This window comes from Candoia aspera, chromosome 9 (assembly GCF_035149785.1).
Source record: "Candoia aspera isolate rCanAsp1 chromosome 9, rCanAsp1.hap2, whole genome shotgun sequence".
Classification (NCBI taxonomy): Eukaryota; Metazoa; Chordata; class Lepidosauria; order Squamata; family Boidae; genus Candoia; species Candoia aspera.
This window is the reverse complement of record NC_086161.1, coordinates 10,646,966-10,665,041: the sequence shown is the minus strand read 5'-3', so window position 1 is coordinate 10,665,041 and position 18,076 is coordinate 10,646,966. Positions and strand designations below refer to the sequence as shown.

Genomic DNA, 18,076 nt, shown 5'->3' with positions numbered 1-18,076 from the left:
CATGGCCTATGGGCAAGAAGTGTAGGAATTACACTCTCCAGGGCAGTGTTTCTCAACCTTAGCAACTTCAAGTTGTGTGGTCTTCAACTCCCAGAATTCTTCAACCAGCACGGCCGGGGCACTGTGGGACTTGAAGTCCACACATGCGAAAGGTGCCAAGGTTGAGAAGCACTGCTCTGGAGTACCAGATGGCCAACCCGGGCTCAAACTCCTAAGATCCACCCAACCCCAGCGCCCAACCCTTTCATCCACACAGCACCATCCATGCACAAAGCCGCAGTTAACAGCAGACTCAGGGCGCCCTACGGGTTCCTCTTGGGGGGCGGGGTGGGGGGGGGTCCCCTAAAGGGAGATCCCCGGAGCAGCCCACTTGCGCAGTGACCACAGAACGCCGCATGTTTGCGGGGACAGCTGGAAAGACGGAGGGCTGGGCATACAATAGTGGAGCCCCCTTCCCCACCCGGCCGCTCCCTTGCTTTGCAACTCCCAGCTCGGCGGGCGCGACGGCGGCGGGAGGCCAGGCGAGCCCCCGCGTGCGGGCGGCAGCTGGACCCCCGCAGGTCGCAACGGTGCCAGGCCGGCCTGTCCGTCCACAGCCCGGCGCCCTTCCGTGGCAAGCCCCCCCCCGCCCCTCCCTCCCTCCCAGCCGAGGACGCCTCCCCTGCCTGGCGGCGGGCACAGCGGGAGCCCCGCCAGCTCCTGGCCGGGGCGCGCCGCGCGCTCTCACCTGCCCGGCGGCGCCTCCTCCGGCTCTTCCGAAACGCCGCTTCCCGCCAAAGCGCGTCGCAAGCCGGGGCCGGAGAGGCGGAGGGTTCCGGCGCCAGCCCCACCCCTTGCCCAGCCTCTGCTCCAGCCGGCGAGGGCGGCGCGAAGAGGGGGCTGGCCCCGCCCGCCCGCGCGGCGCTCGGCGGGGGCGAGGGGAGTGGGGCGCGTCTGGCTGGCTGGCGTGGCGGAGGGGACGCCCGGGGAACCTGCCCTCTCTCCGCCCGGGGGCTTCGAAGCCCTCGGGGATCCCAGGCTGGGCGAGCGGGCGGAGGATTCCCGGCGCTACTCTGAGTGGGACGCCTCGCAGCGCCCGAGACCGACCCCCGAGGAAACGCGCACCAGCCGAGTCTCCGACTCAGGAGCCGCCGCCGCTTGTTGGGTGTTAAGGTGCCCCGAGCTCTCGGGGGTGAAGCCCGTAAGCCGGCATCAGATCGGGGGGCTGGGGCGGGGGGCATCCGTTCGGTTTAGGGCACCTAAAGTTGATGTTCTGCTTTGGCTTCTAGTTTTCTTAGGGAAGTTGGGAGCACGGGCTGTTCTCAGGGTCCTGCCATCATCTCCGGGGTTTGGCACTCCTGAACGCCGGGCACGAGGGCAAAGAAGCAGGCAGAGGAGGCCATCCCAAAAGAAAACCAAGCGCTTGCGCAGATTGCCTTGAAGTGCAAAGAATAGTTTTTAAGTGCCAAGCCAAGATAAGCGTTCCTTGTGTGTGGGCATGTGGGCCCACTGCAGAGATATTATTTTTACAAATGATTTGGAAACATTTTTAAGGTTGATATAAAACGTTCAAACCTCTGAAAACTCACCAAGTATTTGTGTTTTTGTTTAAACTCAGCTTACAGCTGGGGCCAGGGAAGTGGTGGAGCTCCTAAAATAATTACTTCTGAGCCAACATGCAAAGCTTCTCAGCATACATTTGAAATTTGGCCACATCTAAATTTCTGCCCTTCATTCTGTTCAACATGGTACACTAACTCAACCAGAAATCTTCATAAAATTAGGCAAAGTATCAAGGAAAGATTGGGCAGTGTATTATATAGCAGAACTCTTCCAGATTTTCCAATTTAAATTTTTTATTTTTATCAAAAGTAAACAGGAGCACCCTTCAATGATATAGCTACTTCCCTAAAACAGACCTGAAGATTTCTGAAAGATTATGCATAATTTATCCAGGGTATTAGTAGTGACGGCTCATGGATTTTTTTCCCTTTTTTATCATGTTGAGCAAAGCCAAATAAGCAGCAGACCAAATAGGCACATTTGTATCACTGGAATATGCAGGAAAGGAAAAAAAAATTGTGGAGGAGAACCAGGTGGGAGAACTAATTCAACTGTTGGCACCCTCTTGGGCTATAAATACTTTATCAGCTCTCTAATTGGTACCATCCAGATCTATTGGGCAGCCCACTATCCCCAGTCTGGGGAGCAACAGATTAAGGAAAACTGATTTTAACTACCACTGTGAATTATCAAGAGACAAGGCAGAAAGAAATGAACAATTCATGTTTTCCACACCCTTTTAATTATCCTATCATAAAGCTACTCCTTCGGATTTGGTAGTGGGTTTGTCTTTATAAAAATCATAATACAGATTCATTACATGAAGATGGGTTTTCTTGGGCAATTAAGTCCCAATTCCATGCTGACAAAGAGTATAAAAACCATCTGTTTCACAAAGGCTCGACCAGTGCTTATTACAGGACATCTGTAGGCAAGTTACGTTCTTGACAATCCACGATTATCCAAGTCCTTTACCTGTTAAGACAAAAAATGATCTCTTTAGTTGTTTGCAGTTTCAGTTTTATTAGTGGAAGGATCCCTTTCTAATAAAAATTAGAAGCCTTCCAGAGCAAAATTGTAATAACTAACATAACAAATAATAATGAATTTGTATTTATTATACAGAGAGATGGAAATGTTCTTTTTGAAGAGACTCTTTCCCAGGATACACCAGATTATCTAAGTCTAATGATAATTTATTTCCCAAACCAAATTAAAGATTTTACATCCAAATTACACACTAGCATATATAAATCAATATAAGATCCATGTAGCATTTCCCTCTTGCTTTCTGAACATGGAAAAGAAATATGGAAAACTTTGTGATATATGGCAAATAACAACTATTACCATTAAAAACACTGCTACATTTCTATTATTCCAAATGTTTTTACTCAGTATCAAGAGAGTCAGCATGTATGGGTTGTAACTTTCTATTACAGTATCTTTCAAATATTTTTCATCACCTGCTGTGTTTCCTGTTATTTTTCTCTTCCATAACTTACACAAAGAATCATGTTAGCCCAAGTGGTTTCAATAACACTGTATAGAATAAAACCAAGTACTTAACTCTCTCTAGGAATGGAATCATTGGCAAGTTTTTTTTTAAAAAAAATTCTAATTCTTGGCTCAAAATGAGCCAAGATTTATTTACTTCAGAAACACATTACAAAATTCTGGAAATTAACAATTCCTCGCTCCCTTTCAGCCTGGTTCCCAAGAGAATCAACAAGAGGGGTTTTTGAAGGTTGGTAAAATTTAATTAATGCCAAACTCCAGTACAACGGAGAGCACTTATGTACAACTATTAAACATGTACATGTACCATTACAACCAAAAATTCGAAATCTAGGACTTCAGCCTTGTACAGAAAGGCTGTGGGAAGGTCTCATATTAGTTGCCAGCATAAAAGAGTACACATCAACTATCAGTTCTGAAAAATTCCCCCCTCCCCAAAGTGTATGATTATATGTAGTATGCTTACTTTATATATTCGAACTAGCCAGTGTTCTGTGGTATATGCTTCTTCCAAAACATCGAGCTCGAAGTCTTTGTTGCCAATTTCAGCATTCCTCACTCTGTCATAACCTGGTGGGCGTTCTAAACATGGAGGAAAGAAAAAAAAATAACTGAAAAAGCTTCCCTGTTCACCATCCATTCCTTATCCTATTAATTCCAGCTATCCCACCTTAAGAAAAACACTTTTAAGCTTTCTCAAAAATCTGGGTAACTTTTTTTTAAGGCAGTATTTCATCAATTATGCCTATGCCTTGTTCTGTATCAAGCTCAGAAAGAGGATAGGACCAAAGTAAAAGGGATGTAAAATATGGCCACATCATGGTATAAATCCCAGATTCTCACAAAGCAAATAATATGAAAGACTATTGGCAGAAATCAGAGAAAGCTGCAGTGAAAATAACAATGGAATGCAAATCTGGGTCAAGCTCAAAACGCTTCCAAAATAGTCAAAACGGCGTATAGTGCTCAAGGTTAAATGAGATAAAATATTTTATACACCCCAATGTTACTACTATTCACTCCATGCTGGAGACTATTAAAAAAAATGAAACTAATTTTCCAAGGAACAAAAGAGTAAAGGCACCTAAGATGACTCCATCACAACATGGTAATTGTAGAGAGGCGCAGACAGAAAGAGAGTAAGGGACTGTCCCAAAATCTAACTCAACAATTACAAATAAAATCACTCACTGGCTTCTGTGTAGACCTGTCCAAAACGGTAGTAGCACATCTTGTACATCAGGCAGTTAAGCAGCACTGGGGAGCCCTCTCGGTCCACCCGGAACTCTCCTGTCGGCGTATAGTAATCATGCTCCTTTATGTGCTTGCCGGTGTCTGTGCTCCCTCCAATGCGCACCATCCACAAGAATTTGTTGATATCTATGGAAGAGAAAGTAATGCAAGTGATGAACCTGTTCCAGTTCATGATGGTTACGGGAGGCTTTACCCCCTAGTATCAGATATCTGAGATGCCCCCAAAATCAGTGTCCGTTGCTAAATTAACCACATCATACCAGCAAGGGGGGGAAAAAAAAATCTCACTCTGGATTAAGAAGGCTATCTGGTTCGTTAATGGGGTTTTTATACCGAAAACATGAAGAAAATAAGACGCAAATTAACAGCAGCTGTACCAAGGTAAATTTATGCAGGGAGGTGCAAAATCCAGTGATTCAGGAACCCTGAAAGTTCCTTTCATGGGAAATAATAAAAACACTGCATTACCATCTGAGGAATATCCGGTGAGGCCTCCAAATATTACTAGGACGTAACTGACATCCAGCTCCCGCATGATCTCGTAAGCGCGCTCTTCTGTGGATGCCATGGCCTGGAAACACACATCAGCTCATAAATTCAACCTTCACCAATTTGCTGACGTATAAAAATATGTTATCAGTTTGCGCACTTTATCCACCACCTCAGTCATAATGGGTGCCAGCAATTTACAGGTAAAATATGAATAAATAAGGATCTAACTCTTGCATTCAGAATTCCCTGAAGGTATAAAGGTTAATTCCCCATGATTTTTTTTTAAAAAGATGCCTTCACTATTCAGAATACAATGAAGAATTATGGAACTAATTCATAAGCCTTCAGCACCTACCTGACCAACTCGGGAAATATGCGTATTATTCCAAGTATTATTATCCACAAGGATGGTTCGATTTGCCATGGCTGTTATCTGATAACCATAATCCCACCAAGACATAACTTTTGCATCCTAAGTTCAAACAAAGAGACAATTCGTAATATTTCAATGAACTAACATGCAAATAAGGTACTAAATGCATATGAGCTGATTTGCAATGTGGTAAAAAAAGGCTGGCTACAAAACATGTATTTTTCTGGTTTGTATCACAAGTTTTCCAGTTGAATGAGAATGCCAACTCTAATAATTAAGTTGATTAAATGACTTTGTCTGCATGTAGTGAAAAGATAAAAGCAAACTATGAGATTATTACACTTGCAGAGAATTTATTTGTCTCATCACCTGTCTCAGAAATCTGTGATATGTAAATGCTTTAAATATTAGCTGATACACAGACTTTAGACAAAACTTTGGTCACTGAGACTGATACATAGATCTGTTTTTTTTAGCATTATGAGAACCTACAGTCTGTTCAATTTTCTTATCAGTGTGCTTGCACAGAGACCAATTGTGCAGCTATTACCTCTGGTGTATTGTGACGAAGCCAATAATAAGCTTCCCTGAAGTCATCAAAAATAATCCTGCTCCCATCACCGCCACGAGCAGACAGAACTATTGAGGGAGAAGAGTACGCCTCGCTGGTTACCCAAGTCGAATGAAAGGTATAAGTGATCAAGAAGAAGGCCATGACAAGGATCATTCCACTGGCCACCTAAGAAGCAACAGGAATCATTAGAATATTCTTTTGAAAAAGAAACCATCTTGCTAAAGCAACATTTTAATAGGCATTCAGAAGCATCTGTTTCTCCAGCAGATAATCTAGAGCAGGGTTTCTCAACCAGGGTTCCATGGCACCCTAGGGTTCCGCGAGAGATCACTAGGGGTTATTTTAAAAAATTATTTCAAAATTGGCCAACTTCACATTAAAGTTGCATTCTTTATTTTCAGTTTAAGGACGCTGTTAATGCATATATACAGGCCTACCTGTCCTGACTCATGACACTACCCATGAAACGAATATAATAATTTTGTAACTTCTGGCCTGTATTTGAGCCTGAATGTGCAGGGGTTCCCTGAGGCCTGAAAAATATTTCAAGGGTTCCTCCAGGGTCAAAAGATTGAGAAAGGCTGATCTAGAGACAGTTCCAACAATATATCATTCCACAACTAGTAAAGAATCGTATGCCCAATGTTGTAAGTTGTATTTTTAATATATGGCTAAAAAGCATGATAAATTAAACAATTATGCTTATACCACCACTCACTTCATTTTTGATGGGGTAAGTAGAATCCTGTTGCTTTTTTGTTTTCTTGTCAGGTCGGCTGATGTCTAGATTTTTCATGTAAGTTGACAACACTTGAGAGACTCCAATACCAGACAGAATACACATAACTGGGGCCAGTACCAGCATGAGACGAACCTATTAAGACAGCAGTATACTGAGCACATTCAGCTATATGTTATGTATTATTTGCTGGAAGGTGAAATTGAAAAGGGGATCAGATGTGATAACCATCTTTTCTCCGCTCCAAAAAAAAAAAAAGACTACCTTTTGCAGTGCATCTTGTCTAATCCAACTTGCTTGGGGTAAAATAAGATAATGCCTCTTTTGTTTATACTAGTACACTCTCCCCCAAAAAACAAATCTCATGATAAGCCAACATTCAGGACTCACCATCACAGCAGAGAAATACATGCTGGTCACACCATACATGATGATAAAAATTCGGGCATCCGACAGATGACTGAAACAGTAATACAGACCAACTGTAAGACAGAAAGAGAACAGGTCAGCTGCTTAAGCAAGCACAGAAGAATCTCATCAAATAAAGCTTAAGACTGAATTACACTGCGCGCACAATTAGGCAAGTTGTATTTTTGAGGATGAATTTCATTATTGAACAACTACAGTGCTCTCGGTCAATCCAAAATGTTAATAAACCTCAAACCTGAATATTTAAGAAAGTAAAAGTGAGGTTTTGGCTTTCTGAGGAGCCTATCTATGTGTGCACAATTATTGGGCAACTATTAGTGTGCAGAATTATTATGCAACTAAATGAAAAATGAAAATTCCTCCATCTCACTCGTTTATTTTCATCTGTTAAAGTGAGAATAATAACTCAAAATTTACAAATAAACATTTCTGAATTTTCAAACAAAAAATCAGTGACCAATATAGCCACCCTTCTTTGCAATAGCAGTCATAAGCCTTCCATTCATGGAGTCTGTCAGTTTCTTGATCTGTTGACAATCAACTTTTTGTGCAGCAGCAACCACAGCCTCCCAGACACTGTTCAGAGAGGTGTACTGTTTTCCTTCACCGTAAATCTCCCGTTTGAGAAGGGCCCACAAGTTCTCAATAGGGTTTAGGTCAGGTGAGGAACGGGGCCATGTCATTATTCTTTCATCTTTGAGGCCTTTACTGGCTAGCCACGCAGGGGAGTACTTCGATGCATGCGATGGAGCATTGTCCTGCAAAAACATCATGGTCTTCTTGAAAGATGCAGACTTTTTCCTGTACCACTGCTTGAAGAAAATGTCTTCTAAAAACTGGCAGTAGGTTTGGGAGTTGATTTTGAGTCCGTCTTCAACCCGAAAAGGTCCAACTAGCTCATCTTTAATAATACCAGCCCATACCAGTACCCCACCTCCACCATGCTGGCGTCTGAGTCGAAGTGGAGCTCTGTGCCCGTGACTGATCCAGCCACGGGCCCATCCAACCGGTCCGTCAAGAGTCACTCTCATCTCATCAGTCCGTAAAACCTTTGAAAAATCTGTCTTCAGATATTTCTTGGCCCAGTCTTGCCGTTTCAACTTATGTGTCTTGTTCACTGGTGGTCGAGTTTCAGCCTTCCTTACCTTGGCCATGTCTCTGAGCACTGAACACCTTGTACTTCTGGGCACTCCAGGTAGGTTGCAGTTCTGGAATATGACAGCACTGGAGGATAATGGGTTCCTGGTAGCTTACATTTGATTCTTGTCAAATCTTTGGCAGTTACTTTGCGTCTTTTTTTCTCAACACGTTTCTTGCGACCCTGTTGACTATTTGCAACAAAACGTTTAATGGTTCTGTTGTCACGCCCCAATATCTTAGCAATTTCAAGAGTGCTGCATCCCTCTGAAAGACTTTTTACAATTTTTGACTTTTCAGAGTCAGTTAAATCTTTTTTGGCCCATTTTGCCTGAGGAAAAGAAGCTGCCTAATAATTATGCACACCTTGATATAGGGTATTGATCTCCTTAGGCCACACCCTCCCTCATTACACAAATACACATCACCTGATATGCTTATATCCAATAAGCATTCAGGCTTATACAGCTTGGAGGTGGAAAATATGCAGAAAAATGATGACATGGTCAAAATACTCACTTGCCTAATAATTGTGCACACAGTGTAAGCATTTGCAGAATAAAAACTTTCCAGGCACCAAATTCCAAATTGTTCATACCACCATCTGCCAATCAACCTTTTTCCCAACTATTTGCTTGAAACCCTTTCCTAAAATCTTCCTTTAACTCTCTATTTTTCTAAGGATCTGATCCTTTTAAAAAAGCCAGGTTTCTGCAGAAAATTGTCAACATGAAAGTGTTTAACAAATATCTATACTAGTCAAGTGAAACTATTTTGGTCAAAGAGCGGTACAAAATGAAGCAATTAACCAACTGTTCGAAAGTAAAAGAGGAGGACTAAACATAAGACACAAGCTAAAAGAACAACACAGAATATTATTGTCACATATTTCTATGCTATACAAACCTGGAAACATGAAAACAAGAAGTTGAAGATCAAAATAGTAGGATGACCATGTGGTGGGCTGGTGCTCAGAAACCGAAGCAATGATTGGAATATTATTCTTTGCATAAGAAGGATCAAGCAGTGAGTAGAAGCGGCCAGTCCATGGGGAAATTTTTCCTGACAAAATTGAGAAACAACCAGGCTCAATAAAAATATTAATATAAAAATATGAATGGCAGTGTTATAATATCATTAAGCAATCAATATCTCAACATACCCGCATAATGCCTGAATTCCCTATGTCTCTCTTATCTTTCTATAACAGATCTAGAAATTCAGTTTTGCTAAGACAGAATCAAAATATTTTCTCAATTATGCCCATAAAAATTAAACTGGATTATTGCTTCTCCTCAAACTTATATAAAGAGAATCGTTTTGCCTAAATGTAAAACTCTACTCCTGCAACCCAGACTGCATTTAATTATCTAGAACTCTCCAAAGCTTCACTCACATGACTAATTAAGTCCTACTGTTCGTTTGGTATGAAATGTCACCCAAAAGCTGGAGTGTTTTCATCTAGTTCCGCAATGTAAGTTGCTTTCAAATAAGTAAAGAGAAACATAATTTTCAGGAAGCTGAAATGCCCCAAGATGCATGCTGACATATGGAAACTATCTCATGTGTTCACAGAGATTATTGAACACTGCCCCCCCAAAAGGAGAGCATGTCAATCAAAAGCAGAGGACCTTTCCACTAAAATATTACTTTTATGGATCCACTGGATTAATGTTCCAATGAAACTGTACAGAAATACATTAGTATTCATTTTAAGAGCTGCAACATTACCACACCTGTTAACATCAAAACAGCTCCTATTGACAGAAGGACAAACCCAACCAAAGAGATCACACTCCTGAAGAGAATCTCAAATTGCTGAGGATTCAGTTTGCTGCGCAGATAATCCACGAAGGCATGAATCTGACATAGACCAAATACCCCCAGGGCTGCCATATGTTCAGATGAAAGAACAGGCTATGGGAAGGAATGAATAAGAACAGTTAAGCTACTTTTTATGATAATTAAATGCTTTTCTCTGGCCAGCAGTCTACATGAGTTAGCTATTGCCACAAACCACTGTCACTATCAGATGGCCAAATCCATGGACAATTAGTTCAAGAGCAGAAAAAGTTTTACCCCTTTTTCCTCAATCTCTCAGATTTCTTACCTGGAAACCAACAAAAGAGATCTGCATTGAGAGGATAGTTCCTAAGCAGTATACAGTGCAATAAGCCACATAGATCCGGTGGGAGAACCGTCCAGTCAGCATCAGTACCAGGACATGAAGTGGAATGAGGTTAATCAAAAACACATAGCCACCCCAAGAAGAAACCTGGGAGAAGATAAACGGAACACAGCAATTATATAGAGTCCTCCACTGGGGGAGATGGGCGGTGCTATAAATTTAATAAATAAATAAAGTAAATTTAATAAATAAATAAATAAATATTTCTAAATGCCACAAGTCTCTGATGGGTTGGGATGCTGGAGAGGTGAGTGACCCAGAAGCTTTGCTTATCTCAAAAACGTTGTTCTTAACAGCAAAGATTGAGGGTTGACTATTCCTTTTAATATTAACATGCCAATCTTATAACACAAGCAAAACCAACTGCTGGACTCTGGGGACTAATATACTGGTTTAAGTCAAACTCAGAGTAGGAAGGCACACCCTGTTATTTGCCTGCATTCCTGAGGTTCAGTGACTGATTCCAGACCAGACATAATCTTTCAGCTTAACCATCTAGCATGATTTTCACGAGGATAAGTATTGGGGAAGGAAAGAGAAATATTCTCATCCTTGGGCACCAACAGGTAAGGTGCGATTTAAATTTAACGAATAACAAATAATTATAATTTAATAAGCTGCGAAAGAAAGACACCAATCTGGCCTTTATTTAGCGATATAAAAATAGCTTGGCTTTGACGAGTAACACAGATGGAGGCTAAGAGGCACATACTGTTGTCTGAAATAAGGAGAACAGCAGCTCTAAACTCTCCATTCCTTCTCCAAGTGTAAAGGCCCATACTTCAGTAACAGTGCTAGGTCGTCCTTATTACCAAAGCTGGTGGCTTCAGAAACTTACAATGATGTGACAGTACTTACAAATGTACAAAGTATAAATAACTTTGGGAAATGATTCCAGGCAGAATTTGGTCTGTTTTGATGAGTTTACTCAAGGTATCTAGTGAAAGGTTATCACTTACCATGTAGAAATAGGCAAGAGCGCAAATGGCTGCCCAGTAGATAGAACCTGTCTTCACAGCTTTGATCCACATATAGTAAGTCAGAAGCATACAGAATATAGCAATACCTGGAAATAAACCAGATCTAAGTCAAACTTCAGTCTTTCAATCCAAAGATGCATAAGGACAAACCTATATTACTACATAATAGAGTAAAATATACTATAAAGCAGTGTTTCCCAATCTGGGCAAATTAATGAGGTATGAACTTCAACTCCCAGAATTCCCCAACCAGCATGTTTAAGTCCATACATCTTAAAGGTGCCAGGACAATTTATCATATACTTGTCTCCTAATTTTTCTTCACAGTATCCACTTATTCTATTCATGTTTCCAGTTTATATCCACCCACAGGGCATGTAGTACATCCAGTAATAAAATTCCATAGTTTTTAAAAGCATCATGAAATGTTATGAAGACTGCTATTGGTATCAGCAGAGAGCTAATCTTATAATTCATTGTTTTAAAGAGTTCTTAAACCTTTGTACTATTTCTTTATAATAGATTTTTTTATAAAACTCTGAGAAACAGCTTTCATGTGAAAAATATACAGCAATGAAGCCAAAAATAGGACCCCTAACTATAAAGTAATTTTACTGCCAAAATCCAAAGCTTCCTTATTTCTTATCAGGAAGAACTGTTTTTATATCTGGCTTAGCATTCAGCATCCAATTTTAATTTTACTTTTATTAGTCCGTTGACTTGAGAAATGAATTAGGAGCATTATAGTCGACACATTTTAAACTTTGGAGAGGATTACCAATACACGAATCAAGACTGAACCAGCTGGTTTCTTCAATCCTTCTTGTCAGATACCTTGGCATTGTTTTTCCCACACTGCTATACAACAAAGTACTCTACTTTCTCTTCTATATGTAAGGTATATATACCCGCATGTATACTGCTTGCATGACTGAGGAGGGAAAACCTTTTTACTCCTCTTTCTTTCTAAATCACAAAATCTCCTCATGCAATTACAGGCTGAAACCATGAAGGACATTTTAAAAAACTGACCTCACCTTCATTATCATAAGAGCCTGCAACAGAACGAGAGATGTAACCAGGCACCACAGCAATCATGGCAGCTGCCAAAAGACCAGCTCCAGCATCCTAGACAGAAAGAAAGAAGAAATTCACTAATGCTGACATTGTTTCCAAGACCTGTAGAAAGTATAGCTAGGGGAGCTCCATGTATTTTTTGGTTAGACGTGACCATTTACTATTTATTTTGTAAAAAAGGGTGTAGATCCAAAAGTAATGAATAAAGGCTGTTACAAATAAAGGCTTAATCTCTTCCATTAACAAAAATCCAAGCTGATTTCTAATTTCTGACCAGCAAAAATCTTCCCATTTAAGCATCTAAAAATATTTTATTTCATAATTCAAGACATGTGACTTTCTAAATCAACATGTATGAATGTTAGATCAGTCTTTAGCATAAGCATCTAGAAGCTTAGATAATCATTCAGTGCAACAATACATGGGAAGATTGTGCATTACACTTTTCTTTATGCTTCACAATATACTAACACTATACCAACACAGATTTCCACTACCTCCTGCTTCTCCAAATATAATGATTATATTAAGTTCTGAACAGCATACAATTAAGACTATCAGATTATCCTTGCTTAAATCACAGCCAATCAATAGCTGAGAGGAGGAGGAAGCTTTAGAAATAAACACTGCCAGTCTCAACTCTTCTACAGCAATGCACAGAAAGTACAGCTACAATTCCCAGAAGTAGGCTCTATCTTTGTTGTTACCTTAAGTTCTTTGGTGAGGTGATATGTTACTATGGTGGTGAAGGAGGAAAAGAGGGGAGCCAGAAACACGCACACATTTCGGATGTCAATCGTAATGTGGAAGAAGTGCAGAACGTGGTAGATGGCAGCTGATGTGATCATTAAACCTGAAATAAAGTGAAGCAGGGATGTCATTTGCAAGGAGTCACTGGCTTGCTGGATGCAAAAGTGCAAGTGTTATGTTCTGAGAGGCTTAAGCAAAATCCAGTCTGCTGAGAAAAGTAGCTTTCAATATTAGTGGCCTACTACAGGCTCACTTATATATCAGTAAGCATGCTTTTCCCTACAAAATAAAGTCAATACCATACTGGACTAATTCTGATTGGTTGCAGCATTACTTGAAAGATGAATGACACTTTGGGGGCCTTGTTTTATCTTTGATCCGCAGCACATCAGAAAAAAACCATTCTAAAAGGTGATGTTGTGACAATATATTGTGCATTTGTGTTTGAGAAATGCCTAGCTCTTACCTGGGTAGATGGTTCCACCTATGATCCTCCCCAAGGGATACCATGCTCTATCATCAAACCAGTTGTGAAATTTATAGAAACCCTCTTCTGCCAAGAAGCGAGTGGTGCGGTAGTTAAAATACCTGTGTGAGTAACAGAAATCTGAGTCCCTTGCCAGTCAGATTTTACTGTTTGCTGTTCCTCATGTTACAGATTTGGCCTTCAGTTACAGCGCTTATGTAGAAAAGCCCCCAATTCTAATATACAAATTAACATCAACTGGATAATGGTAGTTTTTCTCTTCACGTGGAAAGAAGATTGTTATGTAATCCAAGCAGAAATATCCCAAATGCGTAAAGGACTCAACCTTCTCTGCAGGCAATGAAGAAAACTGAGCCTTGCATTGCATTTCTAACAGATTATCAGGCACTCTTTAGCTTACTGCAATAATACAAACATTCCCTGATACAAACTGCTCTTCATCATACCAAACAGTTGCAGCTAAAGCACCTAATACATCCCATAACCTTTCAACAGCAGCCCATGAATCTGAGTCAATTTCACTTTTGTAAACGTACCTTTAGAACCCGGTTGAGACACGCTGCTTTAGAAGAAAAAAATCCATTGTATTTCACACTTAAGTTTCCTAGTAAATCCAGACAGAACTGACTAGAATATTAACTTTATTGCAAACCCACTGAATTTAATCCTACTTTTTTCTCCAGAAAAATACCCTCCCCGATACCTTTTGAAGCCCTACTGCTGAAGCAGAACTCGCTTTATTACCTTGAAGCCTAATGTTCTACAGCAACAGAATCTACACCTGAACGCACCAAGGCAGATGATCTCTCAAATCAAATCAGGGTCAAGAGGGATACTTACGGATCAAATTCATGAATGACACTCTCAAATCGCAACACAGAGAAGAGTCTAGTAGAAAAAGCTGCAACCCAAAGAAAGAGATATGCACAGGTGATTAATTGATCTTAACATTAGTTATTTGCTGATTGGAAACAAAGGCCAGATGTTTTGAGATACATCAAGCCAATATTGATTATATGAATAGGAGAACAAACTGCCAAAGTTCAAAATGCAATTCACACTAAAAAAACAACAGGTAATGCTTATAGCCATATATTACCCTTGCCAGCTAGTTTCTAACGCTCAAACTTACAGAGAACAGCTGCCATTGACAGAATGAGGAGCTTGAGGAGAGTGTCCTGTTTTTCATAGGACAGGCGGAGGAAACCTAACTTGGTCATTCTGGCAAAGGTAACCAAAGGCAGCACTTAAACACCTGAAAGGGAGAAACAAGACAATTAATAAGTACAAACAAATTCTCCAGGTCATCCATATTAACACAGAATAAGCAAACATTACATGGGGTGGGATGGCTGCGAAGATCTTCATTTTATTAGGATCAAATAATTTTTCCTCAGAAAAGCATTATTTTCTCAAAGCAATGTACCAGCCATCCATATAAGTCAGGGTAGTTCTATATATACTTCCCCAGAATTCAGTGGGAAACACATCTTCAACTAATGTTCTAATTTCATCACTTTGTTTAATCACAACCAGTGTGGTGGTTTAAGGATCTAAACAATCAATGTCACCTAAAACAAGGAAAGGCTATCTGAATGAGGTTTTCTTTCTTGTTAAACGTTTTCACATGTTCACAATAGATTCCACTTTTTAACCACTTTTTAAAGCTTCAAGAAGTAAAAGTTATGGAACAACACAAAACATTTGCCAAAAACATTCATAGCAAACATTTCAGTATTACTTAAATTATCTTTTTCCACCCATTAGCCTACAAAGGGATCCCAATTATCATAAATTTTATCTTTCAGATGTGGGTTTCAAACAGAAGTTCAGGTTTACAGAAGTTTGAAAAGGTCATCCTGACAAGAAAACCTGACAGAGCTTATCCAATGCAACCTTTAAACACCACATAAATGCTTGTTTGCTAGCCAAGTGGGGAATCTACAGGAACATGTACTTTATGAAAATGAAATCAAGAGGAAAGTTAATTGCTTAAAAAGCCACATTCACAGTATATTTTGCTAACAGGTGCTCAGAAAGAAAGAAACAAAAGTTCTGCTTCAACTTCCTATCTGAAATCCACTATCTTTCAAACCAAATTTCATTTGGGATTCAATAATGATTACAGATTTTCTTTTATCTTAAACTACTCTTAGAAATGAATGAGAATAAGGTTTCCATTAAAAATTCCAACAGGACTAGAATTATAAGTGCTACTATTCAAGTGCCACAGTTACTAAATTACAAATGTAGAAACTCTCAATAAAAATCAGAAGCAGTGCTAGAAACTGCCAGTTTAGAGCAAACAGAATGAATAAAACATTGTAACATCCCAGGCCAAGTCAATCAGGCATACTAGGCACCTTTCAAACAGGTTTCCTGTTTGTACGCTCACAACTGAACTTTGAGGTTAGAATACAGTACTGTTAATTTCAAGGCCACAAATATGCACAACAAAATTGATCTAAATGTATATTCCACTATGCCTTTTTAACTAAACCATTGCCACCTAGAACCATACAGAATCACTCCTATACTCTGAGGTTTAAAATCACTGAAAAGTTGTCTAGCTGACCCAAGCCAACTTAAACACTGACTTGAACAGATCCCCTTTCCAATTCTCCAATTCCCTAGACCCTCCTGCACAGTGGAAAATATATATGTGAAGTATAGGTGGATCTTCAGACTTAGAGACACAGATTCGCACTCAACATTGAGAGAAACCTCTCAAATTTCATTTGCAGTGAAATAGATTCACAGAAGGTAGGCTTTCCTCTGTGGAGGTTTTTAAACAAAGGCTGGATCAGCAGCTGCCAGAAATGCTTCAGGACTATATAACCTCCAAGATTCATTCCAAATTTTAATTTTCAGTAATTATACATCTAGGGACATGATCATGGATTTAAAAGACCTTTGTGCGTGCAAATGCTGCATGAAGCAAGGGCCTGGATGCATTTTCAGCTATCCTGAAAAGCTGAAAATATACTAATATGCAGAGTAAGAAACTATGAATAAATCCTTCAAATAGAACCACAGCATAAAAGTCAAACTTGTTTTAGTTAATAAGATCATCTATTTCCGTTGTCTGGAACTATTAGCTTTCTAGACAGAAATTTTTAACAGTAACATTTTGATTGGGAATTCATCACCGTGGACCCTTCTGAATGCCAACATGTGTTACACAACTGTAATCCCTGTGACAAACAAGGCTGTCAAACACTGAGGAGGATGATATCTATCTCACAGGTAGAAATAAAGTATCCGGGAAAGTGAAAAATGTTCCTAGGGGACTGGGGCAAAAGGAAAATGTAATGACAGAATAAAAGGGCTCATTGTGGAGTTCAAATGGATGGAGAAATCATGCCTTAAAGCTCCATAAAGCTTTAAAATAAGCAGAAATCCAGTTCAATAAGACAATTAGGCTACACCCTTCCTGGAAGCCCTTGTATTTTCCTACTTGCAGACAGAATGTAGCTGGTTTCATACGTTGCACATGGCCATCCTGAGCTCTGCTTCTAGCCTAAAGAGACAGGTGAACTAGTAAACCACGATTAAGCAGATCCTGATTTAAAGCTAATGTATGAAGTCATCCTCCTCGCGGGGCTGAAGCAGCGCTTTCCGGGGAAGCCCACCTCGCCCCTCCCTGTTGGCTGGGAAGGAGGGGCACCTTCTCCCTGATGAGCTACTTTTCTAGCTGCAAGATTCCCTGAAGGCTTAGGGAGTGGAAGACACCCGGCCAGCGGCGGCCGGCGCAGAACGAGCCGCACAGCACGCTCGGCCGACTGGGGAACCAACCACCCCCTACCTCCCAGGGGCCGCCCTAAGCCGATCGCGCGTGGGGCGGGGGAGAGTACCCATGGCCCCCCAGCTGCGATCCCACCGCCCCGCCGCCGCCCTCCTCCTCCTCTCCCTCAGGCTGCAGCCCCGCCGCCTTCCCCACAGGACCCCCTTCCACGCCTGAGACGCCCTCCGGGCGACGTTTCCTCACCCGGGATTCAGAATTCGTTCTCCGCCCCGCTCCCACAGCCATCCGCTCCACGCGCGCCCACTCCCAGCACCGCAGCCCGCCCGCTTCCCCGAGCCCGACGGTAGGCCACTACTGGCGGAGGGGTACGTCATTCACGTTTGCGGGCCCGCCCCACGGAAGAGACGGATGGACGGAGGCCACGTTCGTCACCAAAGCGGAAGTTTGAGGGACGAGCGCCGCGGGCTCCGTCCCCGATTAGAGGGGAGGCGTGCCGACGGGGCTGGTTGTCTTAAAGGATGAGGGAAGCTTGGTTGAGGCGCGAGAAGTGACGTGTCGCTCTGGGGTAACGGGGATGGGTGAGAGAAACGGAGCTCGGAGGGGGCGGGGCTAGAGGCTTTCACGTGGCAAGAGACGGCATGGCGGATCCGTGGCTGGGGGTAGACGGCTGGGACCCAAGGTGCGTCGGGACCGCCAGACTTAAGGATGTGGGGGGTCCCGCAGCCTTCCGCGGTCCGACGCCCTCCAGCTGGGCAGAGTGCGACCACCAGAATCCCGTCAGTGTGACTGCA

General features: G+C 41.6%; 1 protein-coding gene across 1 annotated transcript; it reads right to left on the bottom strand.

The window, feature by feature from the left end:
- Positions 1 to 2,261: 2,261 nt before the first annotated feature.
- Positions 2,262 to 17,648, bottom strand: STT3A (STT3 oligosaccharyltransferase complex catalytic subunit A). Its single transcript, XM_063310869.1, has 18 exons — positions 17,529 to 17,648; positions 14,673 to 14,795; positions 14,381 to 14,441; positions 13,520 to 13,641; positions 13,011 to 13,156; positions 12,264 to 12,354; positions 11,206 to 11,312; positions 10,169 to 10,333; positions 9,795 to 9,975; positions 8,965 to 9,120; positions 6,883 to 6,974; positions 6,472 to 6,627; positions 5,730 to 5,918; positions 5,162 to 5,278; positions 4,783 to 4,885; positions 4,252 to 4,440; positions 3,527 to 3,642; positions 2,262 to 2,517 (listed from the first exon to the last, which is right to left on the bottom strand). The coding sequence occupies exons 2-18, from the start codon at positions 14,758 to 14,760 to the stop codon at positions 2,479 to 2,481; spliced, it is 2,118 nt and encodes a 705-aa protein (XP_063166939.1). The 5' UTR covers positions 14,761 to 14,795; positions 17,529 to 17,648; the 3' UTR covers positions 2,262 to 2,478.
- Between the last annotated feature and the right edge of the window lie 428 nt (positions 17,649 to 18,076).

Bases quoted from the DNA above. Each gene is read 5' to 3' on its own strand.
- STT3A (XM_063310869.1), bottom strand. From the start codon at position 14,760: ATGACCAAGTTAGGTTTCCTCCGCCTGTCCTATGAAAAACAGGACACT. The intron at 13,642-14,380 runs GTAAGTATCCCT...TTACTCACACAG, and splicing joins GTCATTCATGAATTTGATCC to GTATTTTAACTACCGCACCA. The intron at 10,334-11,205 runs GTAAGTGATAAC...ATCTTCTCCCAG, and splicing joins CTCTTGCCTATTTCTACATG to GTTTCTTCTTGGGGTGGCTA.